The 22,843-nt window shown below is 38.5% G+C and overlaps 1 protein-coding gene across 1 annotated transcript; it reads left to right on the forward strand.

The window, feature by feature from the left end:
* Positions 1-693: 693 nt before the first annotated feature.
* LOC143575136 (embryogenesis-associated protein EMB8-like) lies at positions 694-6,236 on the forward strand (the record flags this gene model as incomplete). The annotated part of the gene is made up of 4 exons (XM_077059583.1): positions 694-891; positions 2,226-2,354; positions 4,791-4,922; positions 6,014-6,236. Coding segments are annotated over 4 exons (657 nt in total), but the record flags the coding sequence as incomplete, so codon positions are not given.
* Positions 6,237-22,843: the final 16,607 nt, after the last annotated feature.

Below are 22,843 nucleotides of genomic sequence, written 5' to 3' on the forward strand. Positions count from 1 at the left end.
ACAAGTCCCGGTAAAAGAGCTATCATTGGAATGAAGAATTTTGCAGGTAGGGATCTTCAAAGTATTAGACTGAAAGAAGACAAGCCAGTTATGAGTTAAATTCCAATCAAAGATCTAGTTCCAAAATTCAAAGTCCAAAGAAGAGAGTTCAAGAAACTAAACGCGTGGTCAAGGAAGTGACTCAAGACCAAGGGAAGGCGTCTAATGATCAAACGAAGCAAGTGTGTCTTCTAGCCAAGTGGAGCCGAAAGAACATTGCAAGAGATCATGAAAAGCCTCGGGAGAATCAAGAGAATGATGACAAGCGTGAAGTTGAAGACCCGCCAATTTCGAGTAGGAAATTAGGGGGTGAGCCGGGTGACTCGGGTACAACAATTGCGAGGGTGATTGTTGGGTCAATTGTTGTTTGGCCCAAGTGTAAGGCCCAACCCAATAATTAGGTTTTATTATATATAGTAATGTCTTGGATAACAAGTTAGGGTTATTCTATATAAACCGAGTTATGGTTAGACATTAGAAGGTGGAGTTTGGTGTAACCGAGTTAGGGTTCAACTAGAGACACACACAATATGTAACCGAGTTAGGGTTCATCAAGAGTCAAACCGAGTTAGGGTTTGAGGTATTGTAATCAGTTTTTTGAGTGAGATTTTCTGATTAATAAACAAGAGTTATTTGTTTATATCGTGTTTGATTATCGATCCGGGACTTGACCCAGTACTTGGGTCTAACTGCCACGTGGAGACAATATTCGCGTCTTTGTTTAGAACCGTACCTGATGTGAAACTGAAACGTGAGTGTTTAAGGACACGAGATGATGGCACTGTTACACTTGATTGTGTCTCCGGTGATGCCCGTAACTTGCCGGATAACACTCCGATTTTATTATTACTTGTCGGTACCAGTTTTGACTTCCTGAATTTTGAATTCTAGTTGCAAGTATTAGAGCTCGGGCTCGGGTCGTTTCTTAACTTATTTATTAATTAATAATTAATCTATATAAGCTTTTATTGTATTTATATATCTCAAAGGAAAAAATTATCTTTAATGAACCTAAGTTCTGCTCGAGCTCGGTTAGTTTATTATTTATTAATTAAATATTAATCTATATAAGCTTTTTGTTTATTTTTATATTTTTTGGAATAACCTTTAACGAGCCTAAGTTCAACTCGAGCTCGGTTTATGTATTAGTTGTTAATTAATTATTAATCTATATAATTTTTTAATTATTTTTATATATTTTGGAAAAACCTTTAACAAGCCTAAGTTCAACTCGAGCTCTTGTAGTACTTACTTTAATCAAGCTAAAGTTTGATTTGAGCTCGTTGTGCAATGTAAAAGTGATACATAAAAGTCCAAAAGAAGAAAAACTTAAAAATACACCGGCTCGAAGCCTAAACGAGCTTCCCATCCAAGGCTCGAACTTGGGCTCGATAACAAAACCGAGCTTGAAAAATCTCGGCGTGTTTTGAGCTTTTTATTGATCCAAGCTCAAGTAGTTCGCGAGCAGCTCCGCCCATTTGCACCTTTGTGTGTGAATGACCCGTGCAGTGGGTAGTTTTTCAAGCTCGAGGTTAGCTCGTGATTAGGGTTTCAATTTTCGAACTCAAGCTCGGCTGTGTTTGACTTGTTTGTTATTTATTAATTATTTTACTTATAATTATATTTTTCTTATAAATTTTAATTATAACTTTATATATGACATAATGCATATTATTTACTTATTTTGTCATAATTTTTTTATATAAAAAGAGCATGATTACCCACACGTTGATGTGGGGTTTCATCGCATTTTCTAACACGCATTGTGACAGGAAATTGGTCTGTTTCGTGTACTCTTTAGTCTTTACAGCAAATGAAAGAGAAACCCAAAAAATATAATTTTATTACAAAATGAAAAATAATTAAAAAAGTAATACAAATAAATTTACCACCGAATCTCAAAACCGACACTTGGTATAACTGTGAGAAAAAAAATGTCACTTTCAAAACTAAAAAGAAAATCTTAAAAGAAGAGAGGTGACAAGTGGATATCTTAAAAAAAAACTCATTTAGGCTCGCAAGCTGATTTCAGCGCGGCAAGTGAAGCTCATGCGGTTTTATTAAATAAGCATAGTTTTAGGTTCAAGCTCGGATGATTCGAGCTTTGAGCGAGCTGATTTCAAGTTGCTCACAAGCGACTTGGCTCGTTTGAACCCCTATTAATTTTGCCCAAATTACATGTGCAGCCTGGTTTAACCGGAGGAAGTGATGATTCATATGTTAGGCATATGTTGGTGAGGGCAAGAAATAGCGGGTGGCGCATGGTGGTTTTCAACAGCCGTGGCTGCGCTAACAGTCCCGTTACCACACCTCAGGTTCCTAGTTAACCGAGTTTATAATACTTTTATTATTTGATTCACCTTTTATCGTTAAGGTTGTTTGGTAGTCATTATTTTATCTTTAGTTTGAATATCATGATAGTAACAAATGTTGCTAAAGCTCGAGCTCAGTGTAACACCCCGACCAAAGGCGGATTATACATCGGGGCGCCACATATTGTTTCATTACTCGTGACACTATTGGGTGTCAATATTTAATAAATACATTTATTCGCGCACGCGCAAAGTAAACATAAGATAACATAAATCATCATAAATCAATATATTATAAATCATAATATTCGAACAGCAATAACTTGTCTTGATACATTTTAATCTAGGTCAAAAATAAAGAAAACTTCATACGTGTCCACAAGCTCCAAAACAGCTACTGCAAACCTGAACATGTGTTAAAATAAAACGTCAAACACTTGCGTGTTGGTGAGAAATCAAGTTTAATACAATACATAGATAACAATAAATCTGCGCGCAACATGTGCATGTCTGGTTTTCAACAAGGGTGTAATCTGATCGGGACCAACTCTAAGATTCATAAGACTGCCAGTGCTCACAATTGAGCTCACAAACAAGACTAACTGTGCATGTGTAAATAAAAGAGAAAATCATAAACGATAGTTCTCCCGTGTTCATCTAATGGTACCATGAAAACTGCGGAATAGACCGACAAGACGGTTAATGATCCACACATACAAATAACAGCCAAGTCTACGTCCTCAACACATGGGATACTGCGCGACTAAAGTTCATAAACAAGTTTAGGACTCTAAGTTTGTATGAACACATGAACATCCCAAAACATTAAAAGCAAAAAGGGATTAGGTACGAGATTACTCACTTGATAATCGGTGCGGTGTAATATAAAGCAAGAACCAACTTTTAAACAAGCACAAGTTAACCTATAAATAAGATTGTTGTTTTAATGATTTGTTTTAAGTCTTGATTATAAGTTAGCATAATTAATAAGTAAATTATTATATATATATATTACCGGAAAAGCAGGGCAGAACAGGGAGGAAGACGGAGGCAGAGAGGGAGGCGGCAGAGAGAGCAAGGGGCAAGAGAACAGGAGAGATTAAGTGTTTGTGTGTGATGTGTTATGAAAATATTATTATTATTTATAGGAAAACCCTAGGAGACATAAATCCAGAAAAAGGGGAAAAGATCTCAAAAAGTAAAAGATTCCAAAAGCAAAAGATATGGAAAGATATGGCAGCTGCAGAGGCAAGATAAAGCTGTCAGGGAACAGTAAAAAGGCATGGGCGGTCAGAAAAAGGTACTGGTCAAGCATGGCAAAAGCAGATCTCCAAAGATAATGTCAGTCACTTTTTCTGCCAACCAATGGGGTTGGTGCGCATGCTGCGCCGAAAGTAACTTTTCAGACATAAAGCAGATTAGGTCAACAGCTCAAAAGATAAGACAACACAAAAGCAACAGAAGAAAACTCAAAGGGTTTAGCGCGAGAAGGCTAAGGCGCTAAGGCAGACACAGAAGGTCAAGAGAGCGCGAGCGCGAAGGCAGACAGAACTAACCTTAACGCGTCGCGGAAAGAACTACATTTCTAAGCGCGCCGCGGGAAGAATCACGTTTCTTAGCGCGCCGCGGGAGGAACTAAAATTCCTAGCGCGCCGCGGGAAGAACTATAATTCTTCGCGCGTCGAGGGATGAACTACGATTCTTAGCGCGCTGCGAGAAGAACTACAAATCCTTAGCGCGTCGCGGGAAGAACTACCGTTCTTAGCGCGCTGCGAGAAGAATTACAATTCTTAGCGCGCTGCGAGAAGAGTTCGTCTCGCGAATCGCTGTACAGGTGGTCTTCACGCAGGATTCCTTGTAAGGGATCTAGCGCGTGGAGCTGCGCAGACAACCTTAGGCGGAAAGGAACAAAGGACAAGCAAAGAGTTAGAAGAAAAAGAGGGAAACAAGGCTTAAGGGCGGGACGGCGACAAGAGGGAAAAGAAGGCGGAAAGAGAGAAGGAGAGGGACGGGACGGCGGAAAGAAAGAGAGAGAAAGAGGCGGGAAGGAAAAGTATATTATTATTATTAAAAGTAAAATATAAGTATAAATAAATATATATTAAATCATAAAAGAAAGAGATCGGGTCAGAGAAACGGGTACCTGGGTCGGGTCGGATCGGGTCAGATGTCACACTCAGCTTGTGAGTCATTTTATCAAGCTTGAGCTTGGCTTGTTTCTTATTTATTAAATTAATTTATATACGTTTTTAATTACTTTTATATGTTTTGAGAAAACCGTAAACCAGCCTAAGTTCGGCTCGAGCTCTGTGTAGTGTAAATTTCATACATCGAAGTCCAAAAGAGTTAAATTTAGAAATACACTTAGCTCGTTGATGCTCAATAACTAAACGAGCCTAAACAGTCTTCCCATAGAATCTGAATCTTATGTTTATGCAGATGTATTCAGCTTCGTTTTTAAGCGATCTTGATGAAGTAGTAAATCTTATCGTTACACGATACCCAAACGCGAATCTATACGGTACCGGTTGGTCCATGGGAGCCAACATTCTTGTTCAATATTTAGGAAAGGTTAGAAAACATTAAAACATGTTACATTGTTATGTTTTTGCAATGATGTCATTATTTTATTTATTTATTTATTTTTTTGAACAGCGAAGTTTTATTAAGTATCGACCAGCTAGAAGCTAGACGAGCAAGAAAGAAAATAAAAAAAACTACAAGAAAAGCATGGGATTTTTCATCCACTCTGTCCAAGAAACCTTACACCTATTGTTTCTACTCGAAAACCAATAGAAAGAAAAATACATAACATCATCAAACAACCACGAGTGTTTTAGACGACTCTTCAAGAAGACCAAATCATTTCGAAGCTACCAAATAGCCCACCAAGTCACATATATAATCAAACCTACAACTTCTTTCTTAGTCACATTTAGCAAAGAGTTATCTAGCCAATCCATCAAATCTAAAGGAAATCTTAAAATTGGCAATTTCACATCGAGCCACTTTTCAACCAAAAGCCAAATGTTCTTTAACGCGTTACAATCCCCAAACACATGAAGGGCAGATTCTATTCCCTCATTACACAAGGGTCATAAGGTAGACGGAACCTCAATACCTTTAGCTACTAAATTAGACCGAGTTGGGATACGATTACCCAAAACTCGCCACCCACAAATATTAATCTTCCTCGGTAGACAAGAGAACCAAATAGTTTTTCTCTGACCGTTTGGGAGCGTGTAATTATCTATATGTTCTCGGACCCCCTTGACCACAAAGTCATTCATCCCTTGCATCGTTCAAACCCATCGATCATTATCATTAGAGAAAGAGAGAGAACTAATTAGATTTTGCATATCTAAAGTTGTGCCATTTCAACACCCCCACGAATATCTCTATGCCAAGCCCACGAGTGTCCTCCCGACCTTTGAACCACCAAGCAATCTTTCTCCAACTCTAAAGCATATAATCTTGGAAACTTTTCTGCTAAACATATAGTAATACACCAAGTGTGTTTCCAAAACATTGTCTCGTTTCCCCTCCCAACGCGTTTTCTAATCACATGATATGGAACCACACCTGAGTCATTGAGTTTTTTAAAAGCCTTTTGCATGCTAACCCAAACACAGTTCCCTTTAGTGTGGATTTTACTCCTTTAGGAGCCTGGTGCGAGTCGGTTTTCTGGTGCGGTTTCGATGTGTAATCCGTTCGATTTTGTTATCTCAGATGAAAACATATGCATGGGATTTAATAGGATTTATAATAGATCTCTTGGCAAAGCTTTGGGTAGCATTTTAAAGAAGGAATATTATTGTTCTATTGTATCATCATGTTTATATATTTTGAATATATTATAGATTTTAGGATAATTGGTTTTTATGGGCCCCACTATTGCCTTTTGTTCATTGCTGGTCCCAACTAACGAATTAGTCAGTGATGGTCCCAACTTTTAATGTATTTTTTCCTAACGATCCGCGGCTAATAGACGCCTAACGCCGTTAGTTTCAGGTCGCTGGAAAAACGTTTTTGGCCAGGAAAGTCAACTTTTTTCCGGAAAACACCACTTGAACACCGCCACCACCACCAATTGACTCACCGCCAACCAACCACCATCACTTAAGCACCATCAACTGATTCCGACGATGGTTCTAGGGTTCCGATGACCTCAATAATTGGGTCTTTTACTAGAAATAGGTTCCTAAAGGTACGACACAAAGTTACCATGATGTTTGGGACAATATTGTTGAGTTTTCATGAAAAAATGTGTGTTTTCCGGGCAAAAATGTTTTTCCGGCGACCTGAAACTAACGATGTTAGAATTCTGTTAGTCCCGGACCGTTAGAAACAAATGCGTTAAAAGTTAGGACCGTCAGCAGCCAATTCGTTAGTTGGGACCGGCAGTTACCAAAAGACGATAGTTTGGACCAACAAAAACCAATTTTCCTTTTGAATATATTATAGATTTTTTTTTAATATTTTATAACTATTCTTTGTAGGCATCTTATGTTGTTTGAAGACATTGGAGGCGATTACAATATCTCATTAGCCGCTAATGCTGAAACTATACGCGATTATGATGAAGGGTTAACCCGAGTATCGTTTGGTTTCAAGACAGTCGACGAATACTTGCAAAAATCGTGTAGTGCAAATTACATAAAAAATGTTCGCACGCCTTTGCTTTGCATACAGGCTAGAAATGACCCTATTGCTCCTGATAGTGCAATACCACGCGATGATATCAAGGTATGTACTATGGGACATAATAACGTGATAAAAAACGTATGTGCGTGCATTTTCGTTTATTGACGGGTTATTTTGTTTAGGAGAATCCGAATTGTTTGCCAATAGTTACACCTAAAGGAGGACATTTAGGACGGGTTGCATGCGAGAATGCTCCCGTTGGATGCCCGTGGACGGATCCAATGGTTATGGATTTCCTTCAACATCTTGAAAATGAAAAATCGGGTACTCGACAAGATACCATCGAATTGCTGGTATCAGTATAGGGAAAACAATGTGATGTATTTGATGTTTAAATACCTTGATAAAGATAAAATGTGTATTTGGTTTAATTTATTTGTTTTGTTTTACAAAGTCAAGGAGTCTAAGTTAGTCTGTATAAACCATGCTAACTGTTAAGGTTAACTATTCTAATCGAGTTTTAGAGTTCGATTTCATGGTTGTAAACTTATAATGAACGAGTTTGGGTGTTATTAGTGTTAACCAATTACCATGTGTTTTACCAATTCAAAACTCGAATGGAATATTTGTGGCAAAACAATAATAGACGGTTTTATAGGGGGCGAGAGGGAGAGAGAAGAGAAAAGATATGAGGTGGTTTTTGTTGATTGTAAGACAGATAATAGAGTGTGTGGGTAGTTATCATGTCCGAAGACCCTTACAACACGCAACTCGGTCTCACTCGAGATGTCGTGCACTCATACTTTCTTAATTATATCATTATAACTAACAATTCATTAATTTACATGTCAATATTTAAAAGAATTTCTTCTAATACAAACCCCTAAACGAGTCAAACTTCTTAAACTAATTTTTATATAAGTGAATTATTTGTTTCAACCACACAAATTAGGCTGGGTATCCGATAAGTTTATGTAACGAGTAAACGACAATAAACCCTAAAAACAAATTATTATAGGCCCATAATAGTATTGCACTCGTTTAACTTATAACTAAAAAAACATATTTAGAATGACATGAGGTCGGTTGATAAAACCCGAGCGGTGGCTGCGAGTCGACGCAAATTCGATCGGTATCGGTTTACGACATCAAAACTAAACAAAATAATATGTTCGGTAATGCCGAAATACAATAAACTAACATATTTAAAGCATAACAAAACATGTGTGTTACGGCGGCGAACTAACACATATTCATTCGGTATTCACATGAAATCGTGAACATTAATTAATAATCCCAAAAAACCTATTATTTTAAAGAATGTGATATGTATTTAAAAGTTAGCTAATGTGGCATCACGATCAGAGGCGAAGGATATCAAGGGCCAGGGGTGGCTTGGCTCCCTGGTTTTTCACGCATTGGTGAAAATTTAGTTGTTTTTTGCCTGAAAATTTTTTTACGTAGTGTAATTTTACTAGTTTTTGGCCAAAAGTTTGAGCCCGGCCCCCTCGTTTATGAGTTTTATAATACATTTTGAGTCCGAGCTCCCCCCCCTGGAAATTCGTGTCCAAGCTTCGCCACTGATCACGATAGGTCGATAGCTTACTAAGTGGCTCCATCAAGCCGGGAAGTTCCTTTTAAAATAATTTATTATTAAATTTTACAAATATATGCATTTTATTAACCTTTTTTTTTATCAAATTTTATAAAACTTTAAAATCTTCAAAAATTAATTGAGTTGTAAAACATGAACCATATAAGGTTTTGTAAATACTTATATATTTAAATATTTCTGTAATTATTTATAGAAATTTAATTAATTAAGATGCAAAACACGAACCATGTCTGATTTTTTGTAAATATATATAGAAATTTAATTAAGATGCAAAACATGAACCATATCTGATTTTGCAAATACTTACGTAATTAAATATTTCAAATATTTCATTAAATATTTATATACAAATAAAAAAAATATTCTTAATTTGCGACCTAGTGGTAGGTGGCTTAGGTTCTACAATTGAAACTCAAGTTCAAATCTCACTTGTGTCACTTTGAGTGGATATTAGCAATGAAGGATATGAACTAGACTTTGTGCCAAATGTTGTTAGTTTGAACCATGAGCCCACCCGGGTTTTAGTCCCACCGTGTGTTACACCATAGAATTCTGCTCTTGTGGTGATACAACGACTGTCAAGTAGTCGGTGGGATGGTGTCCCGGGGGAACGCCCAAGCCAAACTCTGTAAGCCAGTGTGGGTCCGGTTGAGACAACATAGTCTGACCAAAATGAAGAAACGAGGCTCTCCAAATTTGAGGAGTGCGGTAGACTGAATACAATAAAATCGTCGTTCTAAATATATATATATATATAATATAAACGAAAACATAAAAATCCTACGTGTCGCGATGTGATCGCTCCCCCTTTTTTTGGAGTTATCAGATTTGCTTGATTTTTAAATGGAGACTTCTCATGCATTTGACCCGAATTTATGGATATGGGTCTTACCAAACCCAAATATTCCTTAAACGGGTTATAACATCTCATTAAATAAAAAATTATTTTCACCAAATTATTGATGTAAAAACATTATAAAATAGGATATATTAAAAATTAATATCTTATTTATTTTAAAAAATATATATATTATTTAAATTAAAAAACCAATTTTATAGTAAAAAAATAAACGGGTCTTGAGTCTCATCAAACCATAAGTATATTATTTTTTTAACGGCATAAGTATATTATTAACTTTCATAAATATTATTTATAATTAAAAAAAAACAATTTTATAGTAAAAAAAATATCGGGTCTTGGGTCTCATCAAAATCAAATAGCTTTTAAAAATTCTACGTGTCGCGATGTGGTCGCTCCCCCTTTTTTGGAGTTACCAGATTTGCTTGATTTTTAAATGGAGGCTTCTCATGCATTTGACCCGAATTCATGGATATGGGTCTTACCAAACCCAGATATTCCTTAAACGGGTTATAACATCTCATTAAATAAAAAATTATTCTCACCAAATTATTGATGTAAAAACCCTATAAAATAGGATATATTAAAAATTAATATCTTATTTATTTTAAATATATATATATATATATATTATTTAAATTAAAACCAATTTTATAGTAAAAAAATAAACGGGTCTTGGGTCTCATCAAACCATAAGTATATTATTATTATTTTTGAACGGAATAAGTATATTATTAACTTTCATAAATATTATTTATAATTAAAAAAACCAATTTTATAGTAAAAAAATATCGGGTCTTGGATCTCATCAAAATCAAATAGCTTTTAAAAATTCTACGTGTCGCGATTTGGTCATTCCCCCCTTTTTTGGAGTCACCAAATTTGCTTGATTTTTAAATGGAGGTTTCTCATGCATTTTACCCGAATTCATGTGTATGGGTCTTATCAAACCCAAATATTCCTTAAACGACTTATAACATCTCATTAAATAAAAAATTATTCTCATCAAATTATTGATGTAAAAATCCTATAAAATAGGATATATTAAAAATTAATATCTTATTTATTTTAAAAAATATATATATTATTTAAATTAAAAAACAATTTTATAGTAAAAAAATAAACGGGTCTTGGGTCTCATCAAACCATAAGTATATTATTTTTTTTTGAAAGACATAAGTATATTATTAACATTCATAAATATTATTTATAATTAAAAAAACAATTTTATAGTAAAAAAAATAAACGGGTCTTGGGTCTCATCAAAATCAAATAGCTTTTAAACCGGGTTATAACATCTCTTTTATTTGTGAAATAATTTATCATCAAATCATAAGTATATTATTAACTTCATACAATAAAAAAATATAAATTCAAAAAATAAATAAATATTAGAACAAATAATATAAAACAACCCCCGTAATACGGGGGATAAAAACTAATATATATATATATATATATATATAATTGAGCTGTAAAACTATATCAAGTTTTTCAAATGAACATTATTTATAACGAGTTTATTAACTTTTGATATATGTAATAACATACAATTAAAATAATTTGAGTATAGAAAGTAATATTAATTATCGCATATCTTAGGTCAGGTTATTCTACAAATGAGACGAAAATAAGAAAGATGAAAATGATTTGTAGAAAAAAAATTCTAAAGAAAATAAAAAAAAGATAAAAAATTATAACTCAAAACTTAATAAAAAAATGAAAAAAGTAAAACACAAAAATATTTCAACCATTTTCTTCGTTCTAAAAAAAATGTTGATGGAAAAAATATTATTGTGTTTTTTTATTTATTTTCATAATTGATTATGTATTTTCTCTTTGACATTTGTCTTTTTCTTTTTCTTTTGATATTGTGTTATACTTAACATCGTGTTATATTTTGTTCGACATTGTGTTATATTTTGCGATTTATTATGTTTTTTTTATTTATCACTGTGTGTTTTGTTTGTTTTCGTCATTTTATCTTTTCATCTTTTTTTTTGGAACGAGAATAATGGGGGTAACATTTTAGTTTTTAAAATTTTTTATATTTATTTATATTCTGAGTTATAATTTTTTTATTATTATTTTTTAAAATTTTGTTGAGTAGGTTTTTTTTTTGCTACAAATTTTTCTCACACTCCTTATTTTTGTCTCCCTTTGAATTTTAACTGTTCCTTTTATGCATATACCGAGTTATTCTACATGCAAATATATTTAATTTCAAAGCTAAAAGTGTATTCGGGTTTTTTGGGTTGACCAAAATCTTGTAAATCAAACCCAAGAACTGACTCGAATTACTTCGATTCTGGTTTGTTCGGGTACGGGTTTTTTCGGGTTGGGTTTCGGGTAAAAGTGAAAACCCTATTTATGAGTTAAACTAAAATAAATAGAAAAAGAACCTGTTTTAGTAAATATTTTTAAAATCACTCATTTTAGTAAATAAATATTCCCTTCACCCCTATTTGGTAAAAAAACTTAAGCTTGTAACTTTAATACAATTAATGTCAATATCATCTCACCTTTTAATACATAATCTTATTACTTTGTAATAATTAAAGATTATGCCAATAATAAATAAAAAATTATTATCAAAATAGTCAAGGAAAGAAAATATAACCATGTAAAATTAGTAAAACAATGAATGCTTTACATAAAAAAAGATTCATGAAATGTGTCGCGCCTATAAAATGCAACATAACATGCAAATGCAAGCATACATACACTTCTAGTTTCGTTTAATTTTCAAATGGGGTCTACCATCATTCAAACTCTTTGTTTTCTTATTTTGTTTATTCATCGACATGTTTATCTCACTCGAGCTTCCGAACTTTATAAATTCGGTGAACCAATGTCATCGCTAACACAAAATGGATTGTAGAAACGTGAAATGAATCTGACCTGACCCATGACGATGTTTCCACGGACTTCGAGATGAACGAACCACGACTTGCTTGCTTCTGCTCCGACCGCTGCGGCGACCTGCTGTGGCGACCTGCTGTGACTTTTGGGGGTGTGGAGGTGACCGCTAAGAAATCCAGAGGATCTTTTGTTCACAGACACAAAAATATGGTGGTGGCTCTTATTGAGCTATTTTCCAGCCCTTGATAAGGAGGTGGAGACCTCCTTATATAGGGAGCCTTATGGCCACCATCATGGTACCCTAATGGGCCTAGCCCAGTTAGGGTTACCTCCACAAAACCCCCTCAGCCCAATAACAAATGTATTAGCCCATATAATAAAATAAGCCCAAAACATAATAAATTAGGGTTCTTAGTACCATACCCCGACAAGCCCCCCAAGTCCAGTGTTGCTCCTAGGCGTGCAAGCGTTTAGGTGGAGCACTGGACTTTATAAGGTGTGCTAGATCGTGAGGCAGTTTCTTCCCTTTCTTTCGGCCTTGTCTTTGAGTTTTGGGAGGTTTTCTCCATGATGGTGACATGTTGTGATCCTTATGATGATAATGGTGCACTAGTATGAATAAGATATAGCACGTATCATAATAATAGCGGCGCGGGGCCTGATAATAAAGCTTGCGCGCGAGGCGACTTATGAGCTATAATAATAACAAAAGCCAGCGCGCGAAGCGACTTACGAGCTGAGAATAATAAAAGCCTGCGCGCGAGGCGACTTACGAGCTGAGTAATAAAGCTGGCGCGCGCGGCGACGTACGAGCTAAGAATAATAAAGCTGGCGCGCGCGGCGACTTACAAGCTTGATGCGTGAGCATGCTTGTCGCGCGCTCGGTGCCTGCGCGCATGTTTGAGCATACTTGATGTTTGAGCATCGATGCGTGAGCATGCTTGATGCTTGAGCATGCTTGATGCGTGAGCATGCTTGATGCGTGAGCATGCTTGATGCTTGAGCATGCTTGATGTTTGAGCATCGATGCGTGAGCATGCTTGATGCTTGAGCATGCTTGATGCTTGAGCATGCTTGATGCTTGAGCATCGATGCGTGAGCATGCTTGATGCTTGAGCATGCTTGATGTTTGAGCATGCTTGATGCGTGAGCCTGCTTGTCGCGCGCTCGGTGCCTGCACGCATGTTTGAGCATGCTTGATGTTTGAGCATCGATGCGTGAGCATGCTTGATGCTTGAGCATGCTCGATGCTTGAGCATGCTTGATGCTTGAGCATGCTTGATGCTTGAGCATTCTTGATGCTTGAGCATGCTTGATGTTTGAGCATGCTTGATGCGTGAGCATGCTTGTCGCGCGCTCGGTGCCTGCGCGCATGTTTGAGCATGCTTAATGTTTGAGCATCGATGCGTGAGCATGCTTGATGCTTGAGCATGCTTGATGCTTGAGCATGCTTGATGTTTGAGCATCGATGCGTGAGCATGCTTGATGCTTGAGCATCGATGCGTGAGCATGCTTGATGCTTGAGCATGCTTGATGTTTGAGCATCGATGCGTGAGCATGCTTGATGCTTGAGCATGCTTGATGTTTGAGCATGCTTGATGCGTGAGCATGCTTGTCGCGCGCTCGGTGCCTGCGCGCATGTTTGAGCATGCTTGATGTTTGAGCATCGATGCGTGAGCATGCTTGATGCTTGAGCATTCTTGATGCGTGAGCATGCTTGTCGCGCGCTCTGTGCATGCGCGCATGTTTGAGCATACTTGATGTTTGAGCATCGATGCGTGAGCATGCTTGATGCTTGAGCATGCTTGATGCTTGAGCATCGATGCGTGAGCATGCTTGATGCTTGAGCATGCTTGATGCTTGAGCATGCTTGATGCTTGAGCATCGATGCGTGAGCATGCTTGATGCTTGAGCATGCTTGATGCTTGAGCATGCTTGATGTTTGAGCATCGATGCGTGAGCATGCTTGATGCTTGAGCATGCTTGATGCTTGAGCATGCTTGATGTTTGAGCATGCTTGTCGCGCGCTCGGTGCCTGCGCGCATGTTTGAGCATGCTTGATGCGTGAGCATCGATGCGTGAGCATACTTAGATGTTTGAGCATGCTTGATGTTTGAGCATGCTTGACGCGTGAGCGAACCCAGATCTGATTCAGCACAGATATGAGGGTTTTCCCCAAAATATCCGGTATTTCTTCCTGTGTACTTCCAGATCATTGTTCAGATCCGATAGCATTTCTTCTTGTGTTTTTCTTCCAACAGATCTGATAGTATTTCCAGATCTGGAAATATTTTTTAGATCTACGGAAGAACATATCTGAGAGAAGAAATCGTAGATCTGAGATATCGATGAACAGATCTGGAATATTGATGAACAGATCTGAGATATTGATGAACAGATCTGGAATATTGATGAACAGATCTGGAATATTGATCCGTATATCTGAGATCTTGATGAACAGATCCGTAGATCTTGATGAACAGATCCGTAGATCTGATGAACAGATCCGTAGATCTGATGAACAGATCCGTAGATCTGAGATGCTGATGGACAGATCGGAGGGCCGAAACGAGAAGCGAAGTGTGGATCATTGCCGTCCCACGGATGGCGCCAAATGTAGAAACGTGAAATGAATCTGACCTGACCCATGACGATGTTTCCACGGACTTCGAGATGAACGAACCACGACTTGCTTGCTTCTGCTCCGACCGCTGCGGCGACCTGCTGTGGCGACCTGCTGTGACTTTTGGGGGTGTGGAGGTGACCGCTAAGAAATCCAGAGGATCTCTTGTTCACAGACACAAAAATATGGTGGTGGCTCTTATTGAGCTATTTTCCAGCCCTTGATAAGGAGGTGGAGACCTCCTTATATAGGGAGCCTCATGGCCACCATCATGGTACCCTAATGGGCCTAGCCCAGTTAGGGTTACCTCCACAAAACCCCCTCAGCCCAATAACAAATGTATTAGCCCATATAATAAAATAAGCCCAAAACATAATAAATTAGGGTTCTTAGTACCATACCCCGACATGGATCATCCCCACCTAGTGATAGTCCGCCTTCTTGGAAGCCAAACCAGAGCGGACCATCTCCACGTGGTGATGGACATTGGCTAACATCTTCTTGGAAGCCAAACCAGAGCGGACCATCTCCACGTGGTGATGGACATTGGCTAACATCTTCATGGAAACCAGACCAGAGCGGACCATCTCCACGTGGTGATGGACATTGGCTATCATCTTCTTGGAAACCAAACCAGAGCGGACCATCTCCACGTGGCGATGGACATCGGCTATCATCTTCTTGGAAACCAGAGCAGAGCGGACCATCTCCACGTGGCGATGGACATCAGCTATCATCTACTTGGAAACTAGACCAGAGCGGACCATCTCCACGTGGGGATGGACATCGGCTATCATCTTCTTAGAAACCAGACCAGAGCGGACCATCTCCACGTGGGGATGGACATCGGCTATCATCTTCTTGGAAACCAGACCAGAGCGGACCATCTCCACGTGGTGATGGACATCGGCTATCATCTTCTTGGAAACCAGACCAGAGCGGACCATCTCCACGTGGTGATGGACATCGGCTATCATCTTCTTGGAAACCAGACCAGAGCGGACCATCTCCACGTGGTGATGGACATCGGCTATCATCTTCTTGGAAACCAGACCAGAGCGGACCATCTCCACGTGGTGATGGACATCGGCTATTATCTTCTTGGAAAACAGACCAGAGCGGACCATCTCCACGTGGTGATGGACATCTTCTATCATCTTCTTGGAAACCAGACCACAGCGGACCATCTCCACGTGGTGATGGACATCGTCTATCATCTTCTTGGAAACCAGACCAGAGCGAACCATCTCCACGTGGTGATGGACATCGGCTATCATCTTCTTGGAAACCAGACCAGTGCGGACCATCTCCACGTGGTGATGGACATCGGCTATCATCTTCTTGGAAACCAGACCAGAGCGGACCATCTCCACGTGGTGATGGACATCGTCCATCATCTTCTTGGAAACCAGACCAGAGCGGACCATCTCCACGTGGTGATGGACATCGTCCATCATCTACTTGGAAACCAGACCAGAGCGGACCATCTCCACGTGGTGATGGACATCGGCTATCATCTTCTTGGAAACCAGACCAGAGCGGACCATCTCCACGTGGTGATGGACATCGGCTATCATCTTCTTGGAAACCAGACCAGAGCGGACCATCTCCACGTGGTGATGGACATCGTCTATCATCCACTTGGAAACCAGACCAAAGCGGACCATCTCCACGTGGTGATGGACATCGGCTATCATCTTCTTGGAAACCAGACCAGAGCGGACCATCTCCACGTGGTGATGGACATCGGCTATCATCTTCTTGGAAACTAGACCAGAGCGGACCATCTCCACGTGGTGATGGACATCGTCCATCATCTTCTTGGAAACCAGACCAGAGCGGACCATCTCCACGTGGTGATGGACATCGTCCATCATCTTCTTGGAAACCAGACCAGAGCGGACCATCTCCACGTGGTGATGGACATCGTCCATCATCTTCTTGGAAACCAGACCAGAGCGGACCATCTCCACGTGGTGATGGACATCGTCTATCATCCACTTGGAAACCAGACCAGAGCGGACCATCTCCACGTGGTGATGGACATCGTCCATCATCTTCTTGGAAACCAGACCAGAGCGGACCATCTCCACGTGGTGATGGACATCGTCCATCATCTACTTGGAAACCAGACCAGAGCGGACCATCTCCACGTGGTGATGGACATCGGCTATCATCTTCTTGGAAACCAGACCAGAGCGGACCATCTCCACGTGGTGATGGACATCGGCGATCATCTTCTTGGAAACCAGACCAGAGCGGACCATCTCCACGTGGTGATGGACATCGTCCATCATCTTCTTGGAAACCAGACCAGAGGGGACCATCTCCACGTGGTGATGGACATCGTCCATCATCTTCTTGGAAACCAGACCAGAGCGGACCATCTCCACGTGGTGATGGACATCGTCCATCATCTACTTGGAAACTAGACCAGAGCGGACCATCTCCACGTAATGATGGACATCGGTTAACATCTACTTGGAAACCAGACCAGAGCGGACCATCTCCACGTGGTGATGGACATAGCCTATCATCTTCTTGGAAACCAGACCAGAGCGGGCCATCTCTACGTGGTGATGGACATCGGCTATCATCTTCTTGGAAACCAGACCAGAGCGGACCATCTCCACGTGGTGATGGACATCGGCTATCATCTTCTTGGAAACCAGACCAGAGCGGACCATCTCCACGTGGTGATGGACATCGTCTATCATCCACTTGGAAACCAGACCAAAGCGGACCATCTCCACGTGGTGATGGACATCGGCTATCATCTTCTTGGAAACCAGACCAGAGCGTACCATCTCCACGTGGTGATGGACATCGGCTATCATCTACTTGGAAACCAGACCCGAGCGGACCATCTCCACGTGGTGATGGACATCAGCTATCATCTTCTTGGAAACCAGACCAAAGCGGACCATCTCCACGTGGTGATGGACATCGGCTATCACTTCTTGGAATCCAGACCAGAATGGACCATCTCCACGTGGTGATGGACATAAAGAACACTGAGGACCTCCCTTTTGGAAACCACGAACCGTACCATTTCTACACGGCAAGGGGTAACAAAGTAGTCAAATTCTTATGGTTGTAATGACAAACAAATAGTTATGGATTTTGTTGGTTTAGGCAATCCCCTGACAACACTTTTAAGAAATAGTTCATGTTTGTTATGGCTAATAAAAGTTTATAATATATATTATATTGTAAAAGCTAATAAAATTTAAAACAAAACCCATGCATCAATACAAAGAACCGATGCGAATTTAATTTGTATCGACGGTAACAAAAAAGACACCAATTTGGTTGGCATCGATGATAACCCCCCCCCCCCCCCCCCCCCCCCCCCCCCCGCTGAAGTGTTGCAGCACCAATTAACCATGCATTAAATGAACATAAACATAATCATAACCACAACTATAACATAATATAACATAAACATAAATAATATAATTATTATTTTTTAATGTAGTGATAAATAAAGAGAACCTTTCTAATGCAACAATTAGAAACTAAATAAAAATAATAATCGAGTGCTGATAACTTAGTAAATAAATCTTCTAAGCCATATATGATGTAATATCATAAAGTTTATTTTGTTGATAATAAGCTGTAAGTGCTTTTATAGAGATATATATTTCTATGTATTTATTTGGCAATTCTGTGTCACCACCTTTTTTACATTAACATTTACCATCCCAATATCCCATAAGTTTGTTACAAAATCTTGACTTTTTTTCAATATGATAACCTTCAAATTCATAAAGTTTTACAAACAACCTCACAAGCTTTCAATATGGTAATCTACCAAAGCGATACCGACCGAAGTCCCACTTCCCACCACACAACCATCGTAAAGCTCGGACTTTCTTTCACATATGCAGATCCCTTGTTGCAACGCTCGAGGGACAAGCAACTAGTTGTATCGAGAGGCTTACATGGACGATTGAGATCCTTGACATCCAAAAACAAATATGAACACTTGTTCGTTACACTATCCGAAAAAGTCAAATCCCAACATATAGTTGCATGCCTTTTGAGACTTCACCAATTGCCTAATTTGGTAAAGTAGTAGAGAACTTGACATTGTAAGAATGAGATCAAAAATGGTTTATCGGGCTTTGATTTGTCCACTGTTAACAACCAACACTCACCTGTTCGTCAAAGGCGGATCTTCATGGTGTTTTAGGCCATGTGAAATGGTTTACACCCTTTGATGAGTATTTTCCGTCACATCATCATCACTATATTTAGTAAGAACACATGCGTAATGGATAATCTTCATTCAGTCATTACCAATTTAAGACACGTATTAGCTTTATAACGCCCATAATGCCCAGGGGATTTTATCCACCCATATAATGCCCGTTAAACATTGTCTAGCAAACTTTGGTTAATTCAGTGGAGCTTTGTTGAAGGATTAATCCGACATCGTGGAACATTTATACTAGTTTGGTGCTTATGTTGAGAACGAGTAAGTTGAATGAGTATGGTAACCATTGCTATGAACTGTTTTATTTTTCTTAATAAATCGAAACGTGTACTAGTAACCATTGCTACTCGTGGATACGATACTCCATTTATCTTGGGTTTCTAAGTGACTTGACGACCTAATCCTGACCCGAGTTAACTGATACAGCCCAATTTCAAACTTTGCACACTATTAATTCAAGCCCATGTTTAAACTAGATTTAGGATAGCATAAATTATTTTAAATATTTTCAACAAAAATTGATTTCTTCTGGAAGAATCAGATTCGTTGACTATAATCAGTGTTGCAAAAATCCCGACTAGTCACTGATTAATCCTCGATTAATCGCTAGCCCCCACTTCACTGATTAATTTTGGGCTAGTTGGCCAATTAATCGGTTAACGGTCAAATCTGGCTAAAATCGACGACTTTCGGCGAGATTCCGACCATAATCAGTGATTTCCAGGGAGATTCCGACCCAAATCAACTATTTTCGGCTAGATTGCAGCAAAAACTAGTGGTTTTCTAGCGAGATTTTAGCCAATTTCCGGCCAAAACATGTTTGTGTATGTATAAAAATGAAAATTACATATAAAAATGTGTATGTGTATGTATAAAACTGAAAAATATACATTAAAGTCCGATCCGATTAATCTCGACTAATCCCGATTAATCGCTAGTCCCCACTCCACCGCCCGACCACCTTGAACTTGCGAGGGTTTACGTTAATAAAAAATTTCGATGTAAAAGAACATGTAAATTTTTAAAAAATATTTCAAAGTATAACATAAACAAAAATAGATTTATAAGTTGATCGAAGTTGCATAAAACCATGTAGTCCAATAGACCAAGATTGAAGTTCGTTTGGGGTCCAACATGGAACCCGACAAGTTAACCTTAAAAATCTGGAATCGACACAACCGTTCACGGTGTCGAGTTTACACAAGATTTAGAATGACTCAACTTAAGTAGGTAAGACTAATTTCTACGTCTTGAATATAAATTAATTTTAATGATTGTGTTCAATAATTTTTTTTTCATTCAGTTCGTTGATGATACATGTGTTGAAATAAAATAAATTTTAATTTCTTAATTATATATTTCATTTGTTGATCATGCGGTCACATAATATATATATATATATATATATATATATATATATTATGTGACCGCATGATCAACAAATGAAATATATATATATATATATATATATATATATATATATATATATATATATATATATATATATATATATTCTACACTACATAAAACCCGACAAATAGCACAGCCGTTCACGATGTCGAGCTTACACAAGACTTAGGATGACTCAACTGAAGAAGATAAGGCTAATTTCTATAGCTTGAATATTAATTAATTTTCTTTTCGTCACTGATTGCGTGTATAAATTATATTTTTCTTTCATCCGTTTATGATGCATGTGTTGAGGTATTAGTTTCTTAATTATATATTTCATTTGTTTATCTTGCTTTCACATGATATTAAATATTTAGGCTACATGTTTCTAGATTACAATTAAGTTTGTTAATAATTATAAGTTGACTACGTGCATTAATCCTCTAATAATCCTCTATAAAAGCATCTCTTTTTTTTGTTGACAAGAGAATTTCTATTAACACAGCCCAAAAAAAGGCAAAACCACCCACAAACACCAATTAAATAAACGTAAACCGACACCACGAATCCCAAGACAGGGAATACTTAGCAAACCTATTAGAAAACCAGAAAAAACTTAGGAATTTAATCTCACTAATTAAATCACCCACCCTAACAATTTTACGGTCAAAAACACAATCATTCCTAGCTTTCCATATTCGCCAACAGCTGACAATCACAATACCTTGAAAAGCAGATTTAGCATAACCTTTAAGCCCAACATAATTATGCACCTCCATCAGATCCTCCATGGAGAAGGCAAAAAAATTATTAATACCACACCATGACGCAATAGCTTGCCAAATAATCGAAGCCACATAACAAGACGTGAACATATGCTCAACTGACTCGTCACCAGACTCGCATAAAACACAATTCGAGCGCCCCACCGAAATCTTCCTATACGATAACGCGTCAACAGTCGGAATTTTACCCAAAACAGCTCTCCAAGCGAAAATATTACATCTAACCGGAACCCATCTACACCACCGAAACGACCCCGAGCCACAGAAACCACTCTGGGCCCGAATAAGATTTTTAACTGTTCCGACAGAAAAACCACTAGACCCACCCCCGACCCACCTCCAATAATCCTCTCCATCCGGAAACACCATCGGTGTAATAGAAGCTTCCATACTGCCAATTTCATCCAACACTATCGAATTCCTCTCACCATCTATCCAACTCCAATCAAACACCAAACCATTCGGCCCTTTAAAAACCCGATCCGAAACCAAACAATTTTTGAACCTTTCAAATTTAAAAGCATTACAATATACGTCCTTTAAGGGCACTGACGTCATCCAAGGATCCAACCAAAATTGAATCGTATCCCCCGAACGAACTTCTCCCTTAAAGAAATTCCGAAAAGGAACATTTCCGACTGAAAGCTTATTCACCTGTTTAGCTATATTAGCCCACACCCCATTACCCAACCTACCAATTGGTAACCCACCCCACCCAACCGACGACCTATGAATAGCGCAAATAACCCTCTTCCAAAGACCATTTTCACTCTTATACCTCCACAGCCACTTACTTATCAAAGCAACACTGGAAACATCAGTACTACAAATACCAAGACCCCCTTCCTTTATCGGCACCGCAACTCTCTCCCACGCAACCCAATGAATTTTCTTAGACTCCACCGAGCCTCCCCAAAGAAACTTCTTATACAACGAATCGATCTTCTTAATAACCGCTTTAGGAACAACATAGAGAGACATATAATACACCGGTAAACTCGAAAGAACCGACTTAATAAGCGTAACCCTACCTCCAATCGATAAAGTTTTCACCTTCCAAGAATCCAACCTATTATGAATAATCTCCACCACAGGATTCCAACTAACAATCCGATTCATATTCGCCCCAACTTTGAGCCCTAAATACTCAAACGGAAACTCACCTTTCCTACACCCAATAACGTTCGCCATGCACCCTATCTCTTCATCCTCCACACCCACACCAAACAAAGACGATTTAGCCACGTTAATTTTCAACCCGGAACATAAATAAAAACACCTCAACACTCTAATAACACACTTAATATTATCAATAGACCACTCCCCCAAAATCATGGCATCGTCCGCATAAAACAAATGAGAAAGAACCGGCCCATTGTTAGGAAGTTTGATTCCACAAAATAAACCTTCATCGCACACCGCACGAATCATACACGAAAGCGCCTCCATAACAACGAGAAACAAAAAAGGAGAACTAGGATCACCTTGTCTCA

Source organism: Bidens hawaiensis, unplaced genomic scaffold (genome assembly GCF_021521415.1).
Source record: "Bidens hawaiensis isolate Kalapana, Puna unplaced genomic scaffold, B.hawaiensis_p1.1 tig00027299_1, whole genome shotgun sequence".
NCBI classification, from domain to species: domain Eukaryota; kingdom Viridiplantae; phylum Streptophyta; class Magnoliopsida; order Asterales; family Asteraceae; genus Bidens; species Bidens hawaiensis.